The sequence below is a fragment of the Panthera pardus genome, unplaced genomic scaffold, assembly GCF_024362965.1.
Source record: "Panthera pardus isolate Hobbes unplaced genomic scaffold, ASM2436296v1 HiC_scaffold_15, whole genome shotgun sequence".
Taxonomy (NCBI): domain Eukaryota; kingdom Metazoa; phylum Chordata; class Mammalia; order Carnivora; family Felidae; genus Panthera; species Panthera pardus.
The window spans coordinates 14,401,892-14,420,613 of record NW_026526710.1 but is presented as its reverse complement, the minus strand read 5'-3'; the positions used below and the strand labels follow the sequence as shown (position 1 = coordinate 14,420,613).

At 51.2% G+C, this 18,722-nt stretch overlaps 1 protein-coding gene across 3 annotated transcripts in view; it reads left to right on the top strand.

Annotated features, from left to right (window-relative positions):
* Positions 1–8,993: 8,993 nt before the first annotated feature.
* BCR (BCR activator of RhoGEF and GTPase) overlaps positions 8,994–18,722 on the top strand; it is a 127,620-nt gene continuing 117,891 nt past the window's right edge. For all 3 annotated transcript variants that reach the window (XR_002085149.2, XM_019467092.2, XM_019467093.2), the window contains exon 1: positions 8,994–10,325. Coding sequence is in view for 2 of the 3 variants with exons in the window: in XM_019467092.2 (XP_019322637.2) it covers positions 9,011–10,325 (1,315 nt within the window). In the remaining variant the exon portion in view is untranslated. The remainder of the gene's footprint in view (positions 10,326–18,722) is intronic.

The window sequence follows — 18,722 nt, the reverse complement described above, 5'->3', positions numbered from 1 at the left end:
AAACAAAGCAGCCCCAGGGCTCCCTTGTGCCCCACAGGTGGGTGGCACCCCCTGGCCTGAGGGTGCTCTGGGCCTCTGACCACTGGTAGCCACAGCCTAGATCATCTCACAGGCCATGCTTTCAGGAACAAGCTCATCTTGTCTCTGTGAAAGCTGGAAATGACAGCCAGGATACCCCCCTGGGACTCCCTAGCTGTAGGGGCCTCATCAATAATTGATTCTGCAGAAAGCAGGTGGAGTTAAGTTGAGGGGGGCCTGGGAGGGAAGGCCCACACACTCACTCATTGGGAAACCTTAGCCAAGGAAGTCCCACAGAGGTCGCTGCTCCCCACTCTGGGCCTGGGGCTGGCGGTCTGGAGGAGGTGCCCAGCCACGCACTGTCCAGTACAGCACAAGCAAACAGACTAAAGAATAGCTGTATTGATCGCCCTAGTTTTCTGTTCTTGCCTGCAGCTCCCAAGGGCTGACAGATGACAGATGATGGAGGACAGATGACAGATGGGGGTCACATGGCCACATCCTGCTTGAAGGGAGCCCTCCTTTGGCCTCCAGCCCCCAGAGCTAGTGAGGACGAGGGTACAGTCAGGACAGGGAAGGAGCAAGAAAAGGCCCAGATTTTCAAGTTGGTCTTAGGGTAGGTGTTACAGCAGAAAGCCTTGCTGTCTAAAAACCACGTCTGACAATCCCACCTGATGGCACAGTGGTCCAGGACACCAATTTGGGACTTGGGCACTTGTGACCCCTACTTATCGCTGTGTGACTAAGGGATCACTGTGCCTCTCTGAGCCCTTTTCTCTGTGGCTGTGAGGGGGGAAGCAAGTCACATCTATGGAGACCCTAGCCCCAGGCTGGGCAGCTGGCAAGGGCTGGGTGGATGGAAGCCCGAAGACTGTCTCATGGGCAAAGCCATTGTGCCCACAAAGTGCCTTTGTACCCGCAGAAAAGGTACCCGCGAACTTCCTTAAAGAGTTAACCATAGACTTGCCATGTGGTCCAGAAATCCCCTTCCTAGGAATTGAAAACAAGGATTCAAACAAGTACATGTGCACACATGTTCAGAGCAGCATTATTCACACTACCAAATGTCCACCAATAGATGAATGGGTAAACACAATGTGGTAAATCCAGGGGCGCCTGGGTGGCTCAGGTGGTTAAGCATCTGATTCTTGGTTTCATCTCAGGTCATGATCTCACGGTTCATGAGTTCCAGCCCTGCATTGGGCTCTGTGCTGACAATGCAGAGCATGCTTGGGATTCTCTCTCTCTCCCTCTCTCTCTGCCCCTCCTGCACGCACTCTCTCTCAAAATAAAATAAAAATACACTTACAAAAAAAAGAATGTTGTATATCCATACAATGGAATATTTACAGCCTTAAAAAGGAGTGAAGCACTAATACAGGCTACAACATGGTTGAACCTTAAAAACACTGCGCTTAATGAGGGGCACCTGGGTGGCTCAGTTGGTTAGACGTCCGACTTCGGCTCAGGTCATGATGTCAAGGCTCCGTGAGTTTGAGGCTCACATAGGGCTCTCTGCTGTCAGCCTGGAGCCTGCTTTGGATCCTCTGTCTCCCTCTCTCTGCCCTTCCCCCACTCGCCACTCTCATGTGTATTCTCTCTCTCGAAAACAAACATTGGGGTGCCTGGGTGGCTCACCCAGTTAAGCATCGAACTTTGGCTCAAGACTTCAGTTCAGGTCATGCTCTCATGGTTCATGAGTTTGAGCCCCGCATTGGGCTCTGTGCTGACAGCTCAGAGCCTGGAGCCTGTTTTAGATTCTGTGTCTCCCTCTCTCTCTCTCTGCTGTCCCCCACTTGCTCTCTCTCTCTCTCTCTCTCTCTCTCTCAAAACTAAGCATCAAAATACACTTTTTTTTTAATTTTTAAAAAACACTATGCTAAATGAAAGAAGCCAAACACAAGAGGTCACACATTATATGAATCCATTCATATGAAATGTCCAGACAGAAAGGAGATTAGTGGTTGTCGGGGGCTGGAGAGAGGGAAATATGGGGAGCCATTGCTTAATGGATGTGGAGTCTCCTTTTGGGTGATGAAAATATTTTTGAACTGGATACAAGCTGTATGGTTGCACAACATTGTGAATACACAAAATCTCTCTGAATTGTTCACTTTAAAATGGCGAATTTTATTATGTGATTTCACCTCAATTTAAAACTAGCACTTCTTGGGGCGCCTGGGTGGCTCAGTCGGTTGAGCGTCCGACTTCAGCTCAGGTCACGATCTCACGGACCGTGAGTTCGAGCCCCGCGTCAGGCTCTGGGCTGATGGCTCAGAGCCTGGAGCCTGCTTCCAGTTCTGTGTCTCCCTCTCTCTCTGCCCCTCCCCCGTTCATGCTCTGTCTCTCTCTGTCTCAAAAATAAATAAACGTTAAAAAAAAAAATTTTTTTAAAAAAATAAAAAAAAATAAAACTAGCACTTCTTGCTCAAAGCGTTTGATATCCCTATGTTAGAAAACTGCCGTTATAAAGTGATTTTGTAAGAAAATACACCTTTTTACAATTGCTGTCACCACTGATATTCATATCTACCAGGTCTAAGCTGGGAATCCTGCCCCCTTTGATGAGTGCCCTTGTGCAGTGCACATCCCGTCCAACCACTGCTGGCAGACCTGGTGCCTGGAAGTCCCCCAGGACAGGGGTGGCCAGTCCATTTTACAATGAACAAATAGAAGTTTGAATGATGTCAGTCTCTTCCTGGTTTCATACCAGTGGGGCCTTCTCACTTTAGAATGATGCAAAGAACGTAGGCTCTTGAGCTGGAAGACAGTGTCAAGCCTGCCCACAGCTGAAGGGATGTGTGACCTGGAAACATGTCTTCATCTGTGGAGTGGGGGTAAATCCCTGGTCTGATGGAAGCATTAAAAGACATGCTAGAAAAATGCTCCTTCTTACCCCTCAGTGAGCAGGACCAGGGGCTGCTTATACCCAAGGGCTGGTTTAACTTACCCTTAGTGATGTTTGTTTTTTTAATATAACAGCCTTATTGACTTATAATTTACCTATCATGCAATTCACTCATTTCAGGTGTATAATTGAGTGGTTTATAATGTATTCACAAAGTTGTACAAAAATCACCACTATCTAGTTCTATGACATTTTCAAAAAGAAACTCAATGACCATTAACAGTCACTCCCATTCCTCTCACCTCCTTATGCCCAGGCAATCACCAACCTACTTTATTTATTTATTTTTTAAGTTTATTTATTTATTTTGAGAGAGAGAGAGAGAGAGAGCAGCATAAGCAGGGGAGGGGCAGAGAGAGAGGGAAAAAGAATCACAAGCAGGCTCCTCACTGTCAGCACACGAAGTCCAACGTGGGGCTCAATCCCACAAACTGCAAGATCATGACTCGAGCCAAAATCAAGAGTCGGATGGACGCTTAACCAACTGAACCACCCAGGCACCTCCCTACTTTCTATTTCTATAGATTTGTCCATTCTGAACATTTCGCATAAATAGAATCATATAGTATGTGGCCTTTTAGGATAGCCTTCTTTTACTTAGCCGAAGTCTTTCAAGGTTTATCCGTGTTGTAGTATCAGTACTGCATTCCTTTTTATGGCTGAATAATATTCCACATTCTGTATGGATGTACCACATTCTGAGTAACATGTTATTCATCTGTTGATGGACATTGGGTTGTTTCCCAGAGCCAGTTTTGACACATTGGAAGTTCTGCATTCTTTCCAGCAGAGGGAGGTGTTGGGTCCCAGACTCTCCTTCCAGTAAAGGGAAAGAGGGAAAAGGCAGCCAGGTAGCCTTGGGGAGGGTTTTGCCAGCATCTCCATCTGGGCTCAGGGATGACTGAGAGTGCCTGAGGGGTGTGTGTGTGTGTGTGTGTGTGTGTGTGATTTTTTTTAACACAATGTGTTGTGTGTGTTTGATTTTTAAATAAACTACAGAGCCACATAACCACCATCTATTGGGAGTGATGGGCATGTCTGTTATCAGATGGTGGTGATGGTTTCACAGATGTCAAAACTCATCAAAGCGCACACTTCAAATATGCACAGCTTATTGCACATCCGTTATACCTTAATATAGATATAAAAAATAAAAAACAAAAAACAAAATCTATTTTCTCATTACAAAAGATAGACATTTTCATTATGAAGAATTTAGAAAAGCATAATGATGAAGAAAATAAATGTCACTTGCTACTTGGGGCTTGCAGAGCCCCTGGTGAAGTCCCCTCCACCTGATGAATCCCTTGGAAGGCTCCATGAGCCAGCATCAGCTTCCAGCTTGTGCAGCCAGGCTCTGAGGCCCACCTTGGCTCTGCTGGCCTCATAGTGCCAGACCCAGGGTACTGCCACCTGAGAACTTGGCAGTCATCACAGGGGCCCTGCCTTCTTCACTCGATCTAGACCTCTCAGGACTCTTGGATCCCTGTCACTTCTCTGGCCAGTGCCTCTCAGTTTCTCTGCCTCTAATTCCCTCCTAGTCCTGTCCCTAATCCTTCTTCACCTAGTCCTCCCAGGGGTTCGGGGAGAGTCTCCAGCCCTATGGCCATAAACACTAACTCTCCCATTGTTCCCACTAACATAACTCTCCCACTTCTGTCTCTGCTTTTTTTTTTTTTTTTTAACATTTATTTATTTTTGAGAGACAGAGAGAGATAGAGCACAAGCAGGGGAGGAGCAGAGAGAGAGGGAGACACAGAATCCAAAGCAGGCTCCAGGCTCCAGCTGCCAGCACAGAGCCCGACGCGGGGCTCGAACTCACGGACCGTGAGATCATGACCTGAACCAAAGTCGGCCACTCAACCAACTGAGCCACCCAGGCGCCCCTCTGTCTCTGCTCTTGATGGCTCCTCGGTACCCCAGACTCACACTCTTTCTACCTGACTCCCCTCTGTAGATGAGCTATAGACACTTGAAGCCTCACATGGGCACCCCAGTTTCCCCATCACACTCCCCCTTCCTGCCTCCATATCCAATCTATCTACACATACAGAACAAACCTGGAAACTGAACCCCTCTCTAGTGCCTTGCTTCCCCCTAGCCTGGGTCTGAGTCACCAGAACCCCTCACCTGGACCCGTGGCACAGCCCCTGTCCACTTACCCTGCTTCCACCTCCCATCTCTCACCTGTCCACAAAACAAATTTGAGCAAGTCACTCCACTGTTTATGGCAGATACTGTGGCTACTTGATTTTAAATTAATTAAAATTATATCAAACTTGGGGCACCCAGGTGGTTTAGTTGGTTGCGCGTCCTACTCTTGATATCGGCTTAGGTCATGATCTTGAGGTTGTGAGATCAATCCCGACATCGGCTCCATGCTGAGCATGAAGCCTACTTGGGATAATCTCTCTCTCTCTCTCTCTCTCTCTCTCTCTCTCTCTCTCAATCTCCCTCCCACAACCCTGAGATCAAGGGATGCATGCTCCGTGGACTGAGCCAGTCAGGCACCCCCAAACTAAATTTTAATTTTTTAAGAATGTTTCTTCATTTTTGAGAGAGAGAGAGAACACAAGCAGGGGAGGGGCAGAGAGAGGGAGACACAGAATCCGAAGCAGGTTCCAAGCTCTGAGCCGTGAGCACAGAGCGCAACTGGGGCTGGTTAGAGGCAGGGGCCTCTAACCCATGAACTGTGAGATCATGACCTGAGCCAAAGTCAAACACTCAACCAACTGAGCCACCCAGGTGCCCCAGCCCCCAAACTTAATTTTAAATCAAACTAGATTTTTCCAGTTCTTCAGCTGCAGCAGCCACATTTTGAATGCCTGGTGATCGCATGGGGAAGCTAGTGGCTGCTGTCTTGTTCAGTATAGAGTGTAGAACATGTTCATCCTGGTGGAAAATTCCACCAGACACTACAGGCTCAGAACCTTTCAGAGGCTTTTCCTTGCATTTAGAATAAAACCCAAACTTCTTACAATCCTGAAAGGTCCTACCTTGCCTCTGATGTCTCTTCCTGCCACCCATAACAGCCTCCTCTCCTAACCTTACTGTGCCTCAAACATACCTAGAACTTTGAAGTCTCTCTGTCTTTGCCTTCCTGCTCCTCATCTTTAGGACAAACTCAGATGTCACCTCTCCTGGCAGGCCTCCCCAGACCTCTTCCCTGTCCTGGATCCCCACATAGCACACACACCCCTGATACGGCCTGGCTCTGCCTGTCTTATCCTTTCCTCCCCCACTCATGTCCATCTTTCTCTCCATGTTGTGTGTTCCTCCAGGCCACACACACACACACACACACACACACACACACACACGTCAGATTCCTCTTTTGGCAAGCGCTGGCTGAGCATCTACTATGTGTTGAGCACTGGGGAGTCACTGGGCAAACTGAATAGACAGAGCTCCGTCTTGGGAATTTAGATCTAGCTGGGGACAGACACCTAATGGGGGATTGTATCTGGGCCCCACGTTCCTCCTCACTCCTTCCTCCCTGGGGGAGGGAAGGATGATAAGAAAGCTCTGCAGGAAAAGACCAGAGACCCAGGGTGGAAGTGTTTTCAGGAAAGAACCAAGGATGAGAGGAGTGTCCTTGGGGCCAGAAGAAGCTATCTCACAGGGCAGATAGCCACTATCTTCCGGTTTCTGAGTTAAGTTTGCTTATGTACAATATTGGAGGCGGGGCTGAATTGGGGCCTGCAAACCAGAGAAAGCGACACCCCACTGACAGATGAAGCCCCCCCCCCCCCCACCATTCTCCGCAAAGTATCCTTTTCTTTCCCAGGTGGTTAATGATAAAGTCCCTGATGAGCCCACAATTCCCTGCCCTGGAAATGGAGGGGCTCCATCAGCAAGGGAAGAAAGCAGTATGTGCTTTTGGAATTCTCTCTGGAGACAGCCAGATAATGGGGTTCTGGAAGCCTGTCTGACCCAACTTACTGGGTGACCTGAGCAGGTCACCTGAGGAAGGCAGCTAATATTGATCATAAGCAGCTATGTGCCACACCCTGTGAGGTCAGGACTTATTCCCATTTTAAAGAAAAGGTCATTGAGGATGTGAGTACTACTAGGATTCCAGCCTCGCCTGTCCAGCCCCAATGTCAGGACATCAACTCATTCTGTTTCTTTGACTGCAAAACAGGCTTTACAGGAGGACTTGCCTGCCTTGAGGGGGTTCTGCAAAGTAAAGGAGTTGGGTAAGGGGACAGAGGGCCTCGAAATAGGAGAGAGAGCAGGAGGGTGGAGAGGCCTGCAGAGGGCGGCAGTGAGCTGTGCCTAGAAGCACCTGGATGTCAGGGCCCAAGAGTTTTCCAGTAACCCTCCAAGGCCATCTCCCAGAGCACCAGCCTTAACAAGCAGTCGTGGATGGAGCATCACATACCATTTATCAGGGTGGGTTTCATGTTTGCCCCAACTGGGTGCTTTACACATGGTGCTCACATTTTATATATGGGGGCAAAACTGAGGCTCAGAGAAGGGAAAAGAACTGCTCAGGTCACAAACCTGGAGTGGGGAAGATGTGAACCCCAGCCAGGCTGGACTGGCTAATAGCCCTGGGCTCTGTTTCTTCTAGATTAGATGCTGGGGCATCTCTTCTGGGTGGCACTGGACCTGGAGTGGGGGCAAGATTACACCTTACATCCATGCAGGGACAACAGCCCCCAGAGACAGGTATCCTAGTTCTCATTTCAATGCCAAAGGAAACTGAGGAACAGAGGCAGTGGTGATCAGGACCCAGGCCCAGTTCTTTGGTTGACAAATCCTGTTTCCTCTTCTCCCACCCAGCAAGCTGGTTTGGGTATTTTCATTTGGTGCCCATCAGACCACCTGACGTGTGCTCTCTGCTGTGTGTTTAATATCTCTGGAGTGCCAGAGATGATTTTGTTTCACTGCTGGCTCTAGACTGTCCTGTATTCCACCCAATCCAAAGACGACCCCCTTAAAGGGAGACTAAACACATAAGCTCTGAGTCAGGCAATCCGGGAAAAACTTCCCTGGCCTCTGAAGCTCAGGAGAGGCCAGCGGACAAACATACAGCTCAGGACCACAGGGAAGGCCATGTGGGTGTTGAGTGACCTGGGGGAAAAATTCCTATCGATTATCTCTGCGACAATGCCCTGTGGCAGCTGATGCATCACCCACCCCAAGCCCACAGTGCTGGGACCCGTGGGCACATAAGCGCTGTTGGTCTCGGCGGCCCAACCTAGCCCACCCTGCTTCCCTAGGTGACCTGCCACTCCAGGCTCTTGTGCGCATAGGGGCCAGGAGGGTGGCCCCCAGAGAGCTCAGCCCCAAAGCTGGAGAGTGGCTGCCGGGCTGTGGGGAAGTGAAGATCCAGGTGTTTCTGCTCCAGGAGTGCAGAATTCGCCAGGGCCTCTGCGTGGTACAGCTGGGTTCGGCCACCGCCTGGGACAGAGTCTCCCCAAGCGCGGAGACCGAGGGAGGACAGGGGCTGGGTGGGGGCGCGGCTCCTAGGCAGCCCCTCCCCCCACCCACAGTTCACCCCCCCCCCCCCCGGAGCCCTCGGCGCGGCCCCTTTAAGAGGCCCGCCGGGCTCCGTCAGCCGCGCCACGGCCACCGCCCCCCGGCCCTCCCCTTCCTGCGGCGCCGAGTGCGGGCCGGGCGGGAGTGCGGCGAAAGCGGGCCGGGCCGAGCGCGGCCCCTGGGAGGCGGCGGCGGCCGGGGCGAGGCGCGGGAGCGAGAGCAGAGGAGCGCGCGGGCGGCGGCCATGGGCTAGCGGCGCCGGGCCGAGCGGAGGGCAGCGCCCGCGCCGCGCCGCGCGGAGAAGCCCCGCACACAATAGCGGCGCGCGCAGCCCCGCGCCCTTCCCCCGCCCTCGCGCGCGCCCGCCCCCCTCGCGCGCGCCCTCCCCCGCGCCCCGCGCCGCCCCGGGGAGCCGAGCCCGCCGCCTCACCTGCAGCCCGGGAGGGGGCGGGCATTGTTCGGCCGCCGCCGCCGCCACCGCTGCGCGGGGACATGGGGGCCGCCCGGCGCCTGGGGCCGGGCCTGGAGAGGTCGCCGAGCCGCCGCTGAGGCGGGCCCTGCGCGCAGCCGGGCGGTGCAGGTGAGGCCGGCCGCGCCATGGTGGACCCTGTGGGCTTCGCTGAGGCGTGGAAGGCGCAGTTCCCGGACTCGGAGCCGCCGCGCATGGAGCTGCGCTCGGTGGGCGACATCGAGCAGGAACTGGAGCGCTGCAAGGCCTCCATCCGGCGCCTGGAGCAGGAGGTGAACCAGGAGCGCTTCCGCATGATCTACCTGCAGACGCTGCTGGCCAAGGAGAAGAAGAGCTACGACCGGCAGCGCTGGGGCTTCCGACGCGCGGCGCAACCCCCCGACGGCGCCGCCGAGCCCCGCGCGTCCGCACAACGCCCGCCGCCCGCGCCCGCCGACGGCGCCGACCCGCCGCCCGCCGAGGAGCCCGAGGCCCGACCCGACGGAGAGGGCTCCCCGAGCAAGGCCAGGCCCGGGGCCGCCCGCAGGCCCGGAGCCGCCGCGGCCGCGGACCGGGAAGACCGCGGGCCCCCCACCAGCGTGGCGGCCCTCAGGTCCAACTTTGAGAGGATCCGCAAGGGCCACGGCCAGCCCGGAGCCGCGGACACCGAGAAGCCCTTCTACGTAAACGTCGAGTTTCACCATGAGCGCGGTCTGGTGAAGGTCAACGACAAAGAAGTGTCCGACCGGATCAGCTCCCTGGGCAGCCAAGCGATGCAGATGGAGCGTAAGAAGTCCCAGCACGGCACCACCGGGCCGAGCCTGGGGGACGCACCCAGGTCCTCTAACCGGGGCCGTACTTCGGAGAGCAGCTGCGGCCTCGACGGCGACTACGAGGACGCGGAGCTGAACCCCCGCTTCCTGAAGGACAACCTGATCAATGCCAACGGTGGCAGCAGACCCCCTTGGCCGCCCCTGGAGTACCAGCCCTACCAGAGCATCTACGTTGGGGGTATGATGATGGAAGGGGAGGGCAAGGGCCCGCTCCTGCGTAGCCAGAGCACCTCGGAGCAGGAGAAGCGCCTTACCTGGCCCCGCAGGTCCTACTCCCCTCGGAGCTTTGAGGACAGCGGAGGGGGCTACACGCCAGATTGCAGCTCCAACGAGAACCTCACCTCCAGCGAGGAGGACTTCTCCTCCGGCCAGTCCAGCCGCGTGTCCCCCAGCCCCACCACCTACCGCATGTTTCGAGACAAGAGCCGGTCACCCTCACAGAACTCACAGCAATCCTTTGACAGCAGCAGCCCCCCGACGCCGCAGTGCCAGAAGCGGCACCGGCAGGGCCAGGTCATCGTGTCGGAGGCCACCATCGTGGGCGTCCGCAAGACCGGGCAGATCTGGCCCAGCGATGGGGACAGCTTGTCTGGCAGGCTGCCTCAGGATGGCACCTTCCATGGAGACGCAGGTGGGTACCTCCACCACCTTGGGTGGGCACACCTGCCCTCTGGCTGGAAACGATTGAAAAGAAAAGGGGTCGTTGGCCAAGGGAGAAATAGGTAGATAACCTTTTTTGGATTGATTTTCACGCTGGACAGGAAGGATTCATGCTCCTCTTGTGCCTGAACAAATGCCATCCCCCCACTTTCTCCTGAATGCAGATTCCCAGTGTTTGGACTGCAGTTGGGTTGGGAGGGGCAGTGTGTGGGGATGGTAGGCGGCTGTTCTTTGGTTCTGGAGTGGTGTGCTTCTTGTGGGAATACTCTCTGGGTTGGGACCATGGTGCCCTGGGCAGTGATCTCCTTGCCCTTTGATCATGCTACTTACTCTAGGCAGTGGGGATGGTATTAAGTGGGGGCCATCTCTGCTGTCTGGAACGGGTGTTTTCAGTAGAGATTGATCTGTGTCTTGGGAATTCCCTGCCACCCCGACTGTTCCTGACCTGGAAGAGTTACGAGACACGTCTGGAGAACCCAAGATGTGCTAGCTGCTCCCAGGCCATAGAAAGTGTCAGGTTCTCTTGCTAACCGTCGGCCCGAATGCAAGTCAGAGCAGGTGAAAATAGGAATTAGGAGGAAGTGAGGTGACAGGCAGTTCTGACTCAGTGGGCCACTGCAAATCGACAGGGGTAAAGATTTTATCCAGGGCTGAAGCACAGCCACACCTGTTCTGATTTGCCTGGCTTTGATGGCAGACATCACCCATCATTACTCATCCATAGGTTCCTGTGTGCATCTTACCCCAGCTTCATTTTCTGATCCTTCAGTGCACTCTTGCTTCCTTGGCTTCCCAAGGATGAATATACACTGGTGCTCATTTTGGCCTCCTAATCCGTGGTCTGACTCTTGGGATCAAACCCATAGAATTGTGTATATAACTTTGGGGGTGATGGGACTGGGTTTTAAGATCCAGGCACAGTTTGTAAGATTGGAGTAAGAAGAGGGTGGGGCGGGTGTGGGGTTTGGATGGGCTGTGTGTGTGTGTGTGGCTGTGGGGAATCTCTTGGAGTCCCGGTCCCTGTTGGGCTGATCTGGTTTTCTGCTCCATTGATTTTTCTTTTTCTGCTGATGGAGTTGTATGTGCTTCGATCCTGAGAATCCTCTTGAAACAAGTAAGGTTATTTTTGGCTCTGTCAAGAGGCCTTTTTGTGATCAGTGCTCTGTCCTGTTTGTTTTAGATACAGCCAGTTGCTGATCTTCCATTTGCAGCTTGGGGTGGCTGCGGTCTGCTGCTCAGACCTGTGGCTGGACCCAGCTGCATCCCCTGGGTCCCTTGCTGGGGGTGGAAGGCTGTAGTATATAGAAGCCTGCTTTGCAGGCAGAGCGGCTCGTCTGGGGTCTGGAGGATTGCCCTGTGGTCACTGGGCACCAGCCTTGTCTGGCCAGCTGTCGACGGAGCCAGCCAGCTTGAACTGGCCGGGATCCCGCACCGGGATGCGGGAGAACGTGCTCAATAAAGAAAATGAGAGGTTTTCATGGAGACCTGCAATCTGAACTGGTATTCTCTTACTGATGGTGAATTCTGAGTTTCCAGAAAGTGGGGACCGGTTGGACCGAATGTGTTCTCAGTAGGTTGCCCTTTGGGCTCTCTTCCGCTTCTCTTCGACTCCTCTGGCCTCTCTCTCATACAGCTGCTGCCAGCGTGAGACCCTGGCTCTGTGTGTAACCCACGGTAGGCTCTCAGAAAATGGCTGCAGGGTTAATTTTACAACTCGGACCCCACTCTGAGGACTTTCTGGATCTTTCTCTGAATGTCTTCAAGGCCCCATGTTTTCTCTCCTGTTAGGTTTTAGCTCTGGGAGTCTTCAGCTCTGTGCTCAGCACTCCTCTGAGGGTAGTGGCTGGAGGGGAAGGAGGGAACCTGTGCTGGCAAAGCCATCTGTCTCTTTCCAAACTGTTTACTGATGTTCTTTAGACAGCCGTGGGGCCTGCTGGCCAGGGCTGCGCCCTGCAGAGGGACAAAGAGGAAAATCACAGCGTGGAAGGGAGTGGAAGCACCCTAATTTTTCACAGCAGCAGCAGACATGGAGACCTGGATCTAATAGCCTCAGCATCCCTTTGGATGTGTGTGCTCTCATATTTTTGAGTTGAGGGCCCCTGGTGTCGAGAGAAGAAGCTGAAATGACCACCTGCCACTTTGTGCCAGGCATGGGGACGGTGTGCCTCATGCAGGGCCCCCTCGCAGGCTCTTACATCACCCTGTGATGGGTCTGCCCAACCATAGCTGAAGATGAAACCAGGAAGTGGCAGAGCTGGGATTCCAGGGGTTCCGGGTCCCTGCGGGAATGCAAATGTGTTCCTTCCCGAACGTGGCCACCTTAGGGTGTTCTCTGCATCGCCCTACACTGAACCTGAAAATCATGACTGGATTGGTCCAGGGGTGCTTCCCCTGCACACACTCAGGGCCCATCAGCCGTGAGCCCTGCTGTGTGTGAGCCCTTCCCTTTCTACCATGCAGGCGACATAGAAAGAGTGTAGTCCTTGCCATCCGGGAGCTTACAGGTTAATGGGAGACAGGAGCACACACATACATCGTTTATGTGTTCAGAGAGAGTGAGATCAGGGAAGCTTCCGGAGGCAGCAGAACTGGAGAGAGGCCTCACCTGTCCGCACATGTCTAGTGGCAAAGAGTGGGGAAAGCTGGCTGCCCTGAGGAGCAGTGGGAGCAAAGGCTCTGGGGCACCCATGTCAGCCCTCTCTGGACTGTGGTTATTTATTTATTTATTTATTTTTTACTGTGATAAAAGACACATAACTGAATTTACCATCTTAACCCATTTTAGCCATTTTTTTTCATTTTAGCCATTTTTACGTGTCTAGTTCAGTGGCATTAAACATATACTGCTGTGTAACCATTTCCACCATCCATTTCCAGAACTCTTTTCATCTTCCCCAACTGAAACTCTCTCCCTCCTGAACAGCAGCTCCCCATTTCCTCTCCTTGAGCTCCTAAAAACCACCACTGTGCTTTCTGTTCCTATGATTTGACTACTCTTAGTACCTCATATAAACGAAATCACACTGGATCTGTTCCTCTGTGTCTGGCTTATTTCACTTAGCATAGTATCCTCAAGGTTCATCCCCATGGTAGAACAGACCGTGTTGTATTTTGAAGGCAGGGATCCCTGGTTCATTTCCGGATCTCCCAGGAAGCCTGGCTCAGAGCCGTACACATAGCACTTACTGGAAGATCCCTCCCGCCTTTTCACAGCTACAGGGTTAGGTTGTGGATTTGAGAAGTTAGGAAGCATCTTACCTCCTGTATTTGTCTCTAACTCCATCCCTGTCCTTGAACTTCCCTTTCTGAGACCTTTGGTGAGCCTTTCACAAGAGAGACCAGACAACCCAAGAGCCTTTACTCTTTTAGGTCTGAGGAATTCTTTTTTTTTTTTTTTTAAGATTTTAAAATTATTTTTAAGTAATCTCTATACCTAATGAGAGGCTTGAACTTATAACCCCAAGATCAAGAGTCACATGCTCTGCCAACTGAGTCAGCCAGGCGCCCTGCAGGTCTGAGGAATTCTTGATCTGAACACTCAGCCCCGGTGTCCCTCGGCCCCTTTCCAAGTATCATTTGTGAGATCTGACCCCATGTCTTATGTTTCTTTATGGGCTTTCATGTGAGTTGCTTCCCTATGTGTTCACATCTCTGTTAAGCAGTTTAATTTTCTCTTTGGATTGTGGCAGTGTGGTGTCACCAGAATGATCATTGCTTTGTTTTTCCCTTGGGTGATTGAACGGATCAGCCACCAGTTAGATTGAGTAACTCTGGGCCAGGAAAAGGTCACTCAGGCCTTGCATTGGCTCGATCGTCATCTCTTTACATCAGAGCCTGTGGTCACCTTTGAACTGAGTATAGGCTCCTCTCGTGAGCAGAGGCAGAGTGGACAGAACCAACCAGGTAGAGTCTGAGACCATTGAGTCATCAACAGGGTGGAAGCAGAGTCTAGTTCAAATATTATAAGGGTTTTCCAATTCTGGAAGGATGACTTCCTTGTTTTGGGAACAGAATGAAATATTTCACTAAATAATTCACTAAAGAAGGAGTTAGCTGGGAATGCTGTCGATTTGCGTGGCTCTTGGGAGGGAATGTGCCTTTTCCGTTCCTCCCTTTTGTCTCAGGCTTCAGTAGCCACCTCCCCTCGCTGGCCAGGAGTCCTGTGGCCCTGTGTATGTGACTGCTGCCTTTATTAGGACAAAGCATCTAGGTGAACCATAAGCTCAGCCCACTTGGGAGAAGACCCGGCAGTGCCTGAGGCAGCTCACCTATCTGCAGCTCACCCCTGTGGTTTGAGGGGTTCCTCATTCACAACGAATAGACTGGCATTTTCAAGTGCGCTCAGGTTGTCAAACATTAGGCCTGAGTTTTGACTGTGGCTGCTTTTTAGATCAAGGTTCAGGGGGTAGTAGGGGTGATGGATTTATTTATTATGAATTTCATTGGGGTCCCTCCCCCTGACTAGAATACAGTCATGTAGGATTTTGTTTTGGGTTTTTAGTTTGTTTGTTTTCTGCTTTGAAAGCAATGTAGTAATTTAAATTAAAATGTTACTTAAGTGGGGCACCCTGGATGGCTCAGTTGGATAAGTGTCTGACTCTTGATTTCAGCTCAGGTCATGATCTCATACTTTGTGGGTTTGGGCCCCATGTCGGGCTCTGCACTGACAATGCAGAGGCTGCTTGGGATTCTTTCTCTCCTCTCTCTCTCTCTCTCTCTCTTTCTCTCTTTCTCTCTCTCTCTCTGTGTGTGTCCCTCCCCTGCTTGCTCTTGCTCACTGTCTCTCAAAAAAATGAAACATTAAGAAAAATGTTACTTGTATAACATGTGATAGGTTTATTTATTTTATTATGGTAAAACATATGTAACAAAATGCACCATTTTGTTTTTTATTTTTATATTTAAAATTTTTTTTTAATGTTTTATTTATTTTTGAGACCGAGAGAGACAGAGCATGAGCAGAGGAGGGGCAGAGAGAGAGGGAGACACAGATTCCGAAGCAGGCTCCAGACTCTGAGCTGTCAGCACAGAGTCCAGTGCAGGGCTCGAACCCACAAACTGTGAGATCGTGACCTGAGCCGAAGTTGGACGCTTAACCAACTGAGCCACCCAGGCGCCCCAAAATGCACCATTTTAGCCATTGTTAAGTTTACCGTTCAGTGTCATTAAATACATTCACATTGTGCAACCATCACCACCATCCATGTCCAGAACTTTTTCATCTTGCAAAACTGAAACTCTGTCCCGGTTCAGCACTAACTCATCTTCTCTCCAGCCCAGCCCCTGGAAAGCACCAATCTACTCTCTGTCCCGGTGAATTGGTCCCTCAGTCCCTCATATAAGTGGAATCCTGTAATATCTGTCCTTCTGTGTCTGGTTTATTTCACTCAAGTAGGGTTTTGAAGTTGCCGGGAGCAGTAGTCTCATCCTTAATTCCCGTTTCTAATCTTAATAGGTATGTTCTCTTTAGGAAAACACCTGTTAGTGATGATGATATTTCCTTGGCTTTCACACCCACATTTGTAAAGTGGCCCCTTGTATTAGTTTGCTAGGGCTGCTATAACAAAACAGAAGATGGTTTAAGTAACAGGAATTTTTATTTCTAGAGGCTAGTATTCCAAGATCAAGGTGCTGTCAGGGTTGGTTTTCTCGGAGGCCTCTGTCCTTGGCTTGGTTTGCAAATGCTCCCCTGCTGCTCTTCCCCTCCACCCCGCCTCTTCACGTGGTCATCCCTCTGTTCCCGTGCACCCCTGATGCCTCTCCATGTGTCCAAAATGTCCTCTTCTTATAAGGACACAATTCATTTGAGTTAAGGCCTACCCTAACCACCCCATTTTAAGTTAACCACCTCTTTAAAGACCCCATCTCCAAATGCAGTCATGTTTTGAAGTATTGGACTCACTCCATGAGTCCCTCATTGGGCAACAGAGGAAAGGCTGCCATGGCAATGAGAGATGGAGCCTGTGCTACCCTCACCGACTGTGTTTCAGGAAGAATTTGAGTAATGTGTTGTACGGGAACCTCATAGAGCCAAGAAAACACAGCCTGGCATCAGGAGGGCTGTGTCCTAAAGTTCTACGGGTTGCCACATCTCGCTCCTTGCCTAACAAGTTAGTGGTTGGACCACGTTATTGCTAAGATCCTTTTGTCCTATTCGATTTTTTTTTTCTTTAAAATTTTAGGTTATTAGCACAGCTCTTCCCATATCTTTTTTATCCTGCTTTCTACCTACCTTTCTGTTACCAAGGCAACCACCTCTCCCCATTCAGTCACTCAGAAGTATTTATTAAGTATCTACTGTGTGCTGGGTACTGTCTCTAAGGAAATTCTCTCTCGCCTTTATTCACAGATTTGTGGAAAGGCTAATCTCCAGGGGCCTTGTCTTTAAACACACACACACACACACACACACACACACACACACACAATTCTTTTAATTTTAAAAAAAGTAAAATAAAAACGAACATACTAAAACAAAATCTTGGTGATGTCCTGGCGTCTTCCCTAACTGTATATCTTTCTTCCACTGTATGTTTGCAGCTATTTCCTGTTAATCTTGTGTCTCTCTGACTTCCTTCTCCAGGATAGTGAAATCCTTAAGACAAGGTCTTACCTTGGTGTCCTAGGACATGCCTCAGTCTAGGCTCTTAACCATGTTTGATGAGATAGTGGTGTACCGAGCCCATGTGGATCTGTCTGTGTTTTGGGTTTTGTGGGTGTTTGTGGGTTAGAGAAGAAATGAGACCCTTTCTCTGAGGTCTCTGTTTGCTCAGACCCTTCCCTGTTGTTAATTTCACTTAACCCCATCAGGTAAGCGGCACTGGATTTTCGGGGGCCCAGTGATACATGTGCCCCAGGAAGGAAAAGCTTTGGAAATTATCTGGAGATGATTTTTCCTTCTTTGCTGAGGCTTGCTCTTACCCTGTTCAACCTTAGAGAGCTTCCCGAGTCCTCAGACTGGGGCCTGCTAATTAGCTGTCTTGGATTCTAGCACTTGCTACTGCGACCTTGCAAAATGACTGGACAGGGATGGTGGCCGGCGCCCAAGGGAGACATGGCTGGCGGGTTCAAAGATGCGCCTGCTGAGGTCTGGTGCAGAAAGACTGTGATGCCTCACCTGTGTAGTAACTACAGCTTTGGTGGAGGCTGTTTCATGTGCCCTCAACATTCTTGTGCCGTGGCTGGAGCGAGATTATGAACTTAATTATATGCCATCATCTGACTGGATCTGAGGGGTTGTGAGACAAACACACTTGCCCAAGGTCAAGCGGTCGGTGGAGGGGCTGGTGCTGACCTCTCTCCTCAGACCATGGGGTGATACCAATCACAGGAGAGTGGTCACAGAGTGACCCCCTGCCCAGTAGGTGGAAGGGATGTTCAGCAAACACGTTTCAGGCAGGAATGGTGCTGAGTGTCAGGCAACAGGCTTCCCAGCAGGTCATTTTCGGTCTGCTGGCGAGACAGCCACATAGAGCTAAGTGCCGTGATAGGAATCGTCTGGTCCCAGCCTTTAGGCAGGTCTGTGAATGTATCAGCCACCCAAGAAATGTCCTTTTTCTCTTTTATTTTGCAAATATCTTAGGAAATTTCCTCACTTTCCCTACATCCTCCTGGGGTACTTTGCTAAGATTCATTCCTGTAGCAGGTCATGTGACAAAGGGCCCAAGAGGACAAAAATGTTCGAGGACACTGCCTGTCTGCCTTTTCTACCCAGCGGTCAAGGGCTGAGGGTGGGGGTTGGTGGAGGCTAACGGTGCTCTGCTGTGAGCAGGTTCCAGGAGGTACAGAGGCACAAGGCCTGGCTGAGAAGATGTGACAGAGATGCTGGCCACATGCATGGAGGGTCAGTGCATGGCCCAAGGAGCACTAGGAAGGAACTATCTCTGGCTGGCCAAGAGATGCAAGGGGACACTAGAAGGATAGGGAGAGACCTGCTGCTCCAACCACAGCAAATCCAGGGATAGAGCTGGCCAAGGGAATTGCTACTCAGAGTACTTCTGTTGCCTTAAGAAGAGCCTTTGAAGATCCTTTGAAGATTGACTTCATTTTAAAGGCTTGGTGTGCTGTTTTTAAAATATGCTGCTGGAGGGGTGCCTGGGTGGCTTAGTCAGTTAAATGTCTGACTCTTGATTTCAGCTCAGGTCGTGATCTCATGGCTCGTGGGCTGACGCTCTGTGTGGAGGTCTGTGGTGACAGTGCAGAGCCTGCATGGGATTCTGTGTCTCCCTTTCTCTTCCCCTCCCCTGCTCGCTATCTCTCTCTCTCAAAATAAATAAATAAACATTAAAAAAAATATATGCTGCTAGAGTCATTTGGCATGCCCGTAGAGCAGGAAGAGATTCTCTGCATATCATATATATACATATAT